We start from the raw sequence: 11543 nt of genomic DNA on the forward strand, positions 1-11543 counted from the left end.
TCCCCTGCATCGGCAGGCGGACTCTCAACCACTGCACCACCAGGGAAGCCCCTGCTCTGATCTTTATGATTTCTTTCCTTCTACTGACTTTGGGTTTTCTTTGTTCTTCTTTCTCTAGTTGTTTTAAGTGTAGGGTAGATTGTTTATTTGAGATTTTTCTTGTTTCTTGATGTGAGATTGAATTGCTATAAACTTCCCTCTTAGAACTGCTTTTGCTGTGTCCCATAGGTTTTGGGTCGTCGTGTTTTCATTGTCATTTGTTTCTATGTACTTTTTAATTTCTTCTTTGATTTCTTAAGTGATCTCTTGGTTATTTAGTAGCACACTGTTTAGCCTCCATGTATTTGTGTTTTATACAGTTTTTCCTGTAATTGATTTCCAACCTCATAGTGTTGTGGTCAGAAAAGATGCTTGATACAATTTCAATTTTCTTGAATTTTCTGAGGCTTGATTTGTGACCGAAGATGTGATCTATCCTGGAGAATATTCCATGTGCACTTGAGAAGAAAGTGTAATCTGCTGTTTTGGGATGGCATGTCCTATAAATGTCAATTAAATCTTTCTGGTCTATTGTGTCATTTAAAGCTTGTGTTGCCTTGTTTATTTTCTGTTTGGATGATCTGTCCACTGGTGTAAGTGGGGTGTTAAAGGCCCCCACTATTATTGTGTTACTGTCGATTTCCTCTTTTATAGGGGCTAGCAGTTGCCTTATGTATTGAGGTGCTCCTATGTTGGGTACATATATATTTACAAATGTTATATATTCTTCTTGGATTGATCCCTTGATCATTAAGTAGTGTCCTTCCTTGTCTCTTGTAACATTCTTTATTTTAAAGTCTATTTTATCTGATATGATTATTGCTACTCCAGCTTTCTTTTGATTTCCATTTGCATGGAATATCTTTTTCCATCCCCTCACTTTCAGTCTGTATGTGTCCCTAGGTCTGAAGTGGGTCTCTTGTAGACAGCATATAGATGGGTCTTGTTTCTGTATCCATTCAACAAGCCTGTGTCTTTTGGTTGGAGCATTTAATCCATTCACGTTTAAGGTAATTATCAATATGTATGTTCCTATTACCATTTTCTTAATTGTTTTGGGTTTGTTTTTGTGCGTCCTTATCTTCTCTTGTGTTTCCCACTTAGAGAAGTTCCTTTAGCATTTGTTGTAGAGCTGGTTTGGTGGTGCAGAATTCTCTTAGCTTTTGCTTGTCTGTTAAGCTTTTGATTCTCCATCGAATCTCAGTGAGATCCTTGCTGGGTCAAGTAATATTGGTTGTAGTTTCTTCCCTTTCATCACTTTAAGTATATCATGCCACTCCTTTCTGGCTTGTAGAATTTTTGCTGAGAAATCAGCTGTTAACCTTATGGGAGTATGTTATTTGTCGTTTTTCCCTTGCTGCTTTCAATAATTTTTCTTTGTCTTTAGTTTCTGCCGATTTGATTACTATGTGTCTCAGTGTGTTTCTCCTTGGATTTATCCTGTATCGGACTCTCTGCACTTCCTGGACTTGGGTGGTTATTTCCGTTCCCATATTAGAGAAGTTTTCAACTATAATCTCTTCAAATGTTTTCTCGGGTCCTTTCTCTCTCTCTTCTCCTTCTGGGACCCCTATAATGCGAATGTTGTTGCATTTAATGTTGTCCCAGAGGTCTCTTAGGCTGTGTTCATTTCTTTGCATTCTTTTTTCTTTATTCTGTTCTGCAGCAGTGAATTCCACCACTCTGTCCTCCAGGTCACTTATCCATTCTGCCTCAGTTATTCTGCTGTTGATTCCTTCTAGTGTAGTTTTCATTTCAGTTATTGTATTGTTCATCTCTGTTTGTTTGTTGTTTCATTCTTCTAGGTCTTTGTTAAACATTTCCTGCATCTTCTTGATCTTTGCCTCCATTCTTTTTCTGAGGTCCTGGGTCATTTTCACTATCATTATTCTGAATTCTTTTTCTGGAATGTTGCCTATCTCCACTTCATTTAGCTGTTTTTCTGGGGTTTTATCTTGTTCCTTCATCTGGTACATAGCCCTCTGCCTTTTCATCTTGTCTGTCTTTCTGTGAATGTGGTTTTTGTTCCACAGGCTGCAGGATTGTAGTTCTTCTTGCTTCTGCTGTCTGCTCTTTCGTGGATGAGGCTGTTTTCTCCTGCTTTTAACACTTATAGGTTTCCTTTTTCTTTCTAACTTATTTTTTTACAAAAATGGGATAATATTTCTTACAATTCTCCACTCACTTCTTGCTTCTTTCTCTTAATGCATCATGTAAATCTCCCCCAAGTTAACTATTTTAACTAACTCACTCTTTATAATGGCTACAAAACATTCTAGAATGTGGAGACATCAGCAATATTCAACAATTCTGTTACTGATAAGCGCTCATGTGGTTCCCAGTTACTGTTACTATGAATCATCTTGTGATACATATCCTTGGACATATGTCATTTATCACTGGTTGAATAGTTTATGCTTCACTGTACCAATGATTGGCACCAAATCTCTGAATCTATTGTTTCTGGGAGCTCCTCTTTCTCTGTTTTGATAATCAAGTCTCCATAGGCTTATTTCCAGAGTTTAGAGTCTTTTAATCAGGCTTTCCAAAATAAACCATCCTCCACCCTGGCATCAAAATTATTCTTGTAAATCACAAGTCAAATGATGTGACTTTCTTAACTCCTAATTGCCTGCTAGATAAAGGCCAAATTTCTCAGCGTGCATTGGAAAACTTCTCTAGGGGAGAACTAACATAAGTTTCCAAACTCACTTCTGTTTGGCTACCATTCTTCTCTTGCCCTAAACACCTAAATCCTACACTTGGCAAAAATAAACAGCTTGCTGTTTCCCCAACAATGCCCTTTTGTCTCCTGCCAGTCTGCCATTACGCTGCTTACTTACCCAGTTACCTCTTCCATGAAGCCTTTGCTCATAATGACAAGCAGAAATTATCATAACCTTTTGTGCTTCTGGAGTTCTCAGTACAAGTTTTTGTTTTATTTTATTTTATTTTATTTTTTTGCGGTATGCGGGCCTCTCACTGTTGTGGCCTCTCCCATTGCGGAGCACAGGCTCCGGACGCGCAGGCTCAGTGGCCATGGCTCACGGGCCCAGCCGCTCCACGGCATGTGGGATCTTCCCGGACCGGGGCACGAACCCGTGTCCCCTGCATCGGCAGGCGGACTCTCAACCACTGCGCCACCAGGGAAGCCCTTGTTTTATTTTTTAAATAAAATTTTATTTGAAATATTTTTAGATTTACAGAAAGTTTGCAAAGATATTACAAAGAGTTTCTCTATACCGTGCACCCAGTTTCTCCTGTTGTTAGCATTTTATATTATCGTGGTATATTTGTCAAAACTAAGAAACCAACATTGGTACACTACTCTTGACAAAACTGCAGGCTTTCTATAGATTACACCAGTTTTTCCACGATTCTGTTCCAAGACCCAATCCAGGAGACAGTGTTTCATCGTATTGCAGATGTTCAATTTCTTGAGTCACATTGTTTTATATACATTGTCCAGTGTTTTATTTGTTTCAAGCGGGAGGGTAAACTTGGTCCCTGTTTCTCCATCTTGACTGGAAGCAAAATCTAAGATTATTTTAAAATCTGTGGTGAGATCCTCTTTTCTTTTGACATTTTGTTTCCTTTTTACAATTTCCTAGAAGCCCCTCCCAATATAATTTATCTTATTTTCACTTTTTGTTTAAGATCAAAATCCTGTTTTATTTTTTCCCCCAGTGGCCAGGTTTTATCTGCTCTTCCTAGAACCTCCAGGCAAGTTCAAATTCTGCAGAATACTACTACAACGTACGAGGTAACTCCTCCCTCATTTATCTTCTTATTGTTTATATTTTATACAAGTCTGGTGTGCCATGTTCTCTCCTATATGTCCTCTGCTCGTATAAACCCCACTCCTTGTAACCTTCTCCTCCTTCCCATAATCACATGATTTTACTGGTTCCCCAAATCAAACTTTCTTCATTTATGCTATTGGCTTTTCAGCGAATTACATGACAGTACCTAGGCATTGAAAGTGTGAACTTACTGGTTCTTTCCTGGGTTTCAGCACCAAAAAATAAAAGGGGGGGGGGTACTTACAAAGGTGCTACAGTAACAGAAATCCAGTAGATCTTTGTTTAAAAAGCAATGATACTTAACCAAGGTGTAAGCATCAAAAACACAAAGGAAAATTTATTAAAATTTTCATGCCTGGGACTCAACTCCCCAGAAAATAGAAAACTGATACATTACAAAATATCCTGGTGGAATATTGATGGCTCCATGGTTGTTGGGTTAGGGCTCTCTGAGAAGCAGAGGTCAAAACTATATTAGAGATGTGTGAGACTTGTTATGGGGGCTGCTTGTGAAGGATGAAGAGGAGGGAGCTGGAGGTGGCAGGGAGTATCGACAGACCATCAAGCAGCTCTGACATGTGTGCAGAAAGGAGGGTTGTGTGTGGACAACCTCTAGACCACAGGGCAATCCCAGTGAAGGTTTGGCTGGACCATGATAAGTCCTTAAGCCAAAGCCATCTGTAAGAGGAAACCCTAATCTAGCAGGAACGGGGCTGCAATAATACACCCGCAGTGCTCTGTCATTGGCTGGCTGCAGCCCAGGAGAAGCCATGGGGGAATCAAGAGGGACAACAGCGGGGAAGGTTAGTGAACTAAGCCTCTCCCAACAGAAGAGCTGCCCGTTGCGTCCTCACAGCCACCACACCGTGGACAGAGGAAATACTGCCAGAGGAAGCATCTGAGATTCAGGACTTAGATCTTGTTCTGCCACTTCTTGGTGTGTGATTTTAGGCGACTTAGCTTCAAGCCTTAATTTCTTCATCTGAACAATGAAAATAATAACACCTGCTTAGTTTATGGCAAAATGTTGTTATAATGATCAAAGGCAATGAGTGTGAAAGTGCTTTAAAAAAGCTCAGTAAAACAGAAAAAAAATGTAAATATTATGTATGGGAAGACATTTCCCAAAGGCAATTAGATTAAAGAAAAGGCATAATAGTATCAAGGATATGGAGTTTTTATTAAAGAAAAGCGACATTTAATCAGCTTTCTAGACAAACTTCCATCTCCCTTTAAACATGTGACATACACATCCAGTTCTACAGTTGGGCCATAAATATATTCATTCATAAATTCATTCATTAGTTCATTGCCTCGCCAAATATTTATTGAGTACCTAGTAAGTTCCAGGCCCTCTTTAGCTACTGGGGTTACAGAAAAGAATAAAACAAGCCCCCTGTAAAATAAATGTTTACACTACCACATGTGTAAATGGGGACCAGTGACCAGGAATGTCTTTTTTATTTCCCTTATAAAAACCCTTTTATGGCTTTAGCTACAGACGAGAATGATGTGAAAAACTGTCTTTGTTTTTATCAATTTTCCCCCTTGAAACTGCAGATTGTCCTCTGGCAGCCAGTAACAGCTGAATTTATTACGAAGAGCAAAGAAGTCCATTTTTTTGTGAATGCGTCTGATGTAAGCAACGTGAAAGCCCATTTAAATGAGAGCAGAATTCCGTTCAGGTAGGCATGATTCCATATTTACTGAGCAGCTATTCTAAGCACCTATGATGCATTTTACTAGTGGATGGTGTCATTGCTTCCTGGAAAAATACTTACATTAAACATGGCAACATGGAAATCTCTGGAACGGATTGGTGATGAAGCCCAAGGGGCTAGCTCTGTGACCCTGGACAAGCGGTTTACCTCTCATGACCTTGGTCCCTTATCTGAAAAGCACTGTTAGACTCAACGATCTGAGGAGCCTCTTACCATTCCTCCCAGTTCCTTCCTTCTTATAGTTCCTCTACTCTGTGCCTGGACTCGGGGAGCAAAATTGTCATTCACTTTAGTAGGCTTTGTGGTATCTCTTGAAAAAGCAGCTGCTGAAGGAGATTTTGCTTCCTTCACAAGGTCAGTGAACACTCTGGAATGTCTGGCCCTAAGCTAAAATTTGCATTAGGTATGATTCTGTTCAGAGTCCATGGCTTCTTCCTTTTGGAGTCTCCTGTCCACATCTCCTTTCTGTATCCATTGCCCAAGCGCCAGTGTCCCTCTGCTGCCCTGACACTTCCTGGAGGCCATGCTCCCTTCTGTGTATCAATGGGCAACCTTTGGATAATACACTATGATTATTATTAATAATATGTTATTGGTGTTTTCTGCCTTCCAGGAAAGATGCTGAGCCTTTGTATACATTGTATCATTTAATCCTTATTTAATCCTGTGAGGTAAATACTATCCTCATTGTGTGTATGAAAAAAATTTTCAGATTTTCAAAGGAATTTCTCAAGGTCAGCCAGCTAGAACGTGGCAGAGCTAGGAGTCATACTCAGACCTTTCTGATGACAAAGGCTTGGCTTTTACCCCCTGACCTAAGTAAACGTAAAGAAAGCTTTATTAGAATGACAGCTAACTTTCAGTTGTTCATCCCAGGTAACAGAATGGCTTCAGTCTGTCTTAATTAAGATGTCTGTGCCTAGTTAACTGTGTGATCCTTTGCAAGAGAAATTAAATGAGATCATTTTCCTGTACCTTCCCTATTCCTGTGTTCTTATTTCTCTAGAGATTTGACCAACTTTGGCCATGCAGAACCTATACATGCATATATATACCTATACATGCATCCGGTGTAGGTCAGTGACTCACAGGGAAAAATAAAAAGAGAAGGCTTTCTGCTTCTCCTCGGTCCTTAACTGAAAACAGAATAATACATTGTTCCTCTGGATTGAAGAACATTGTCCATTAACCTGTATGTTCACATAAAACACACTAATGAGTCACAGTCGAGAAATGTTCATAATGTTGGAGAAGGGGTGAGATTTTGGGGACCCTTAAAACATACCGCATAGGAGCCACTATCCCTCCAATGCCCATGAGACTCTACCCAGAGGGCTTGTGTGTTTCAGCTTATCATAATGTTAGCTGGCAGTGTTTTCATCTTGTGCTTGTTAGATTTCTTAGTGACTTTTCCCCTTGCTCACCTGTTATGTCTGCAATGGGCCATGCAGGAAAATCAGAGCCCTCTTTGGCAGCCAGCTCATGCCCTGTTTCATAACCCAGGGTCTTGTTGGAAAACGTGGAAGATCTTATCCGGCAGCAGACTTCCAATGACACCATCAGCCCCCGGGCCTCCTCCTCCTACTATGAACAGTATCACTCACTAGATGAGGTAAGCTGTCACATTTCTCTATTTTCGTTTAACGAGCTTTGCCATTTCAGCCATGGGAAATTATTAGAGAATCAAAATTGGTGGAAGAGGGTGAAAAAAAAATCACAATTATGTTGATTATACAGAAGTAATTCATCCTTTTGTAGATATCTTCCCTGGGAAGATTGCATCATATTTTGGGAATTGCCTCTAAGCAGCCTGTTTGTCCATAGCTAAGAGTATCTCTGTTAGGAGTAACACTGCATTCTAAGGAACAACAGGAAATTAAAAATAGGGCCTTTTTATTGAAACTGCCACAAAAAAATGAACAGTCCAATTAATCATGTCTCAGTCCAATTAATCATGTCTCAGTCCAATTAACCATTATCCTAATTGTACTCTTACTGAATAATCGCCATATTATCTCACTGAATTAAAGGAATTTATTCACTTATATTTAGTACACAATAAAGTATTTAAGTGCATTTTATTCCTCTCAGAAAGAACCTGTTTAAGTAATAATAATAATGTTGATAATGCCTGTGTTTTAATATTTAAGAAATTGGGTTTTTTTCCTACTGGTACTTATAGGTTCTGATTTTTCTAGAGGGAACCTAAGCAAGATATCAATGTTCAACTGGCCTCAGTAAGCTTTCACATCATACTCGTAAGAGCCATTTCCCCATATTTGTTAGTTGAACCCCTTGGAGCACTTTCTTTTCAATGTAATATACTCCAAGTAGTACAAATCCCTTGATACCTTCTATTCTTTCATAGGAGTATGCTGCTATATTCCTTAATACAAGTATTTTTTATCGTCTTTGGCTAGGTGCCCAGAAACTGTTAAGAACCATATCCATATTTTTAAGGCTTAAGTAATAAGAAAGTTTTCTATTGAATCTTCAAAAGCATCTGTTCTTTTCCAGTTAGTTAAACCAGAACTCAGTGTGCTTCTAGAATCGATGTACCTGGCTGGTTGACGGGGATCTTAAAATTGCAACCCTCTCCTTTCTCTCTCCTACCTTGCCTCTGTCTATTCCACCAAGACCACCTCCCTCCAGCCTCCTACATCAGCCCTGCATCAGCAAACTTGAGGTCCAGAGTGGAGAGGCTGGGTAGGCACAGTTTGCAAATGGAGAACCTAACTATGTCAATACTGTGTTGGGTTTGGTGGGAAGAGTGGAATGCCTTATACAGAGGTATTTAAAAACATTTTTCTGGGAATTCCCTGGCAGTCCAGTGGTTAGGACTCTGTGCTTTCACTGCCGAGGACCCACATTCAGTCTCTGGTTGCAGAACTGAGGTCCTACAAGCCGCATGATGTAGCCTAAATAAATAAATAAAGGATATGAACATTAAAAAAAATTTTTTTTCTGGTATATTTTAGATACTTTGTTCAAAGGGCTTATTTTTTTGTTACCCTCACCCCAAGAAAGAGTTGGAAAGACACGGGAGGAAAAAAGTATTAGTTTGCCATACACTGTATTAGTCGGTCATAACAAAGTGACATATACTGAGTGGCTTAAACAACAGAATTTTACTCTCTCACAGTTCTGGAGGCTGGAAGTCCCAGGTCAAGGTGTCAGCAGGGCTGGTTTCTTCTGAGGCCTCTCTCCTTGACCTGCAGATGGCTACCTCCTTGCTGTGTCCTCACACGGCCATTTCTCTGTGTGTGCACATCCCTGGAGGCTCTCTGTCCACGCTAATCTCCACTTCTTATAAGAACACCAGTCAGGTTGAATTAGGGTCCATACCAACAGCCTCATTTCAACTTAATTACCTCTTTAAAGGCCCTATCTCCAAATGCAGTCACATTCTAAGGTACTGGAGGTTAAGGTTTCAACATATGAATTTGAGGGGGGACACAATTCATTTCATTACAGTGACGTTCCAGAAAACAGTTTGGACCTCTCCTCGCTCCCACGCCCAATCCTTTCTAAGAGGTTTGTACGAACCATGGCAGTCTTGCTCCCCGGAAATTCTGCCAAGTCCTTTCTTCCCCTTCAACACTGATCTCTCCTTCAGTCCTCACCACAACACGTTCACTTGAGGGGCAAGAGGGGTTTCTTTTGTCATTGACTCTCACTAGGAAATTTTAAGTAATCCCCTGCAGGGGAGAAAAACAAATGACTGAAAAACATCACTTAAAACAAATGGCAAAAGAAGTGAGTTATTCAAAGGATGTGACCATCATTACCGCAGATTGTGAAATGAATAAAGTTTTCCGTAAAGCTGCCTTTATATAACACAGCCTCCCTGTTGGAGGAACTCTACTGAACCGTCAATGCTGTAACACAAAATAGTTTGCTGTAGTAGTTCTCTCAGGTGTATGCATGCCTTAGAGGAGTAACACAGTAAGCAGAGGCCCAATGAGGAAATCCTGATAGTTAAATTTCCGGCACCTCAGACACTGACAGCACAGGTACTTGGCAGCAGGTAGGCCTTCCAGGAGCATCTGAACTCTCGGCACAAGACAACCACTCCCACATACCACTCACCCTAGTTATGTTCCTCTAAGAGGATCCAAGGGCAAACGGTGCTCCCATTCCCATCAGCTAGGATTGCTATTTGAAATTACCTCTAGAAAAGTTCCCAGAGATAAGCCCATGGGTTGGTCATTCCCACTGCAGAAGGTGTAAAAGTTTAAAAATGGCCTCTGAGAAGTTGGTCTACATTAAAACATGGCCAGGCTCCATCATTCAATGCCTGCTTTCAGGTGGGCACTAGCCTAAAATCAGACCCAGAAATTTTTGTTTTTTCTTTCTATTATAATCTTGACAGAATCACAGACCACTAGACTTCCACCCAGGAGAGAGGTCCAGAATCAAACACCTTCCCTGGGTAGAAGAGAAATTTTTCTTCTCCAGATTGTTTTCCCCTTTGCTTCTCATCATTTCGCAGATTTTGTTGTGAGTCCACAGGTCTTCAGTAAGAAATAATGGCACCTCGATTTATCCTGTTCAAAGACAGCACCCAGGACTTCCTTAGGTTACTCTTGAAAAGTGGATATTTCAAAAGAAATTTCATATAGAAATGAACTCTTGAATGGTAAAGAGGATTTCATACACAGAGGCAGGGATTCAGTGTGATGAGCCTTTAAAAATAACTGAAGGGGGCCTCCCTGGTGGCGCAGTGGTTGAGAGTCCGCCTGCCGATGCAGGGGATACGGGTTTGTGCCCCGGTCTGGGAGGATCCCACATGCCGCGTAGCGGCTGGGCCCGTGAGCCGCGTAGCGGCTGGGCCTGTGAGCCGTGGCCGCTGAGCTTGCGCGTCCGGCAACGGGAAAGGCCACGACAGTGAGAGCCCCCAAAATCGCAAAAAAAAAAAAAAAAAAAAAAAATTAACTGAAGGAACGCTGCTTTGAAGATTATGTTTTCCTACTTTGTCGTAAGTTTCTTAGTACTTTTTCCCTAAACCTTGATAGTTTTCAAAACTTTAGTTTTTTTGATTTTTCTAAACAGCAGAAGAAACACCCTACCGCAAGTGTTTTAGTCCCTCATTCTCTCCATATACAAGTGTTTTCGAGGGATTGCCCTTCCTCGAAGAAGTGGTCTGTTTCCTTTGTCAGGAAAATGCTTTGAACTTGCTCTGTGACTGCTGGTTTCTGCTCTGATAGATCTATTCTTGGATAGAAGTTATGACTGAGTGGTATCCTGATATGGTTGAAAAAATCCACATTGGATCCTCATATGAGAAGTACCCACTTTATGTTTTAAAGGTATGTTGTGGGAAGAGTCGTTGACCTTTCAACTTTACTTTGGGGGATGTGTTAATTCTCCAGCAGTGCTTGTTATTACTTGGATTTTTTTTTTTTTGAGTTCTGGAAATATGTGTATTATAAGTGTTCCTCAACTTTAATATCCAGCTATTTAGGGATTGGTTATTACCTTTAAATTTTTTTCCTTTACTAATGTAGTGTTGGTCTAACAGTATCAACTCTGTGACATAGATAAGCCATTTCACCTTCCTGGGCTTTAATGCCTACCTTCATAAAATGAGGGGAGTGGTCTAGATTAAATTTCAAATCCTGTTTTATTAACACCACCACCTCTGACTAACTGACTTAGGCAAAAAAAAAAAAAAAGAGTAGGGGAATCTGTGATTGAACAAATATTGACATTGATACAGTTTTTAGAACCAAAGAAAGAGTTGAACAGCGAAACAGGAAAGGATAGGAACCAGGGCAATGCTGGGATTTTGGGCAGCAGGGCTGATATGATAGCTTTTGCTTCAGTCACCACCTGTCTGGTTCTTTATTTTCAGTTGAATAAATTGGCCCTAGTAAAGTCAGTGAATGTGGCCACAGGAAGAATATTGGGAGCCATGGAACCAAACTAATTCCTGCCTGTTAATTTCTAATTCTGCAGTTCTGTTTTTTTAACCACTCTT

General features: G+C 40.3%; 1 protein-coding gene across 2 annotated transcripts in view; it reads left to right on the forward strand.

Moving 5' to 3' along the window:
- Positions 1-11543, forward strand: part of CPB2 (carboxypeptidase B2) — a 40648-nt gene that overhangs the window by 8636 nt on the left and 20469 nt on the right. For both annotated transcript variants that reach the window (XM_007466452.1, XM_007466453.1), the window contains exons 2-5: positions 3727-3802; positions 5403-5527; positions 7067-7175; positions 10771-10872. In XM_007466452.1, coding sequence (XP_007466514.1) covers positions 3727-3802; positions 5403-5527; positions 7067-7175; positions 10771-10872 — 412 coding nt within the window. The remainder of the gene's footprint in view (positions 1-3726; positions 3803-5402; positions 5528-7066; positions 7176-10770; positions 10873-11543) is intronic.

The sequence above is a fragment of the Lipotes vexillifer genome, unplaced genomic scaffold (assembly GCF_000442215.2).
Source record: "Lipotes vexillifer unplaced genomic scaffold, Lipotes_vexillifer_v1.1 scaffold384, whole genome shotgun sequence".
NCBI lineage: Eukaryota > Metazoa > Chordata > Mammalia > Artiodactyla > Lipotidae > Lipotes > Lipotes vexillifer.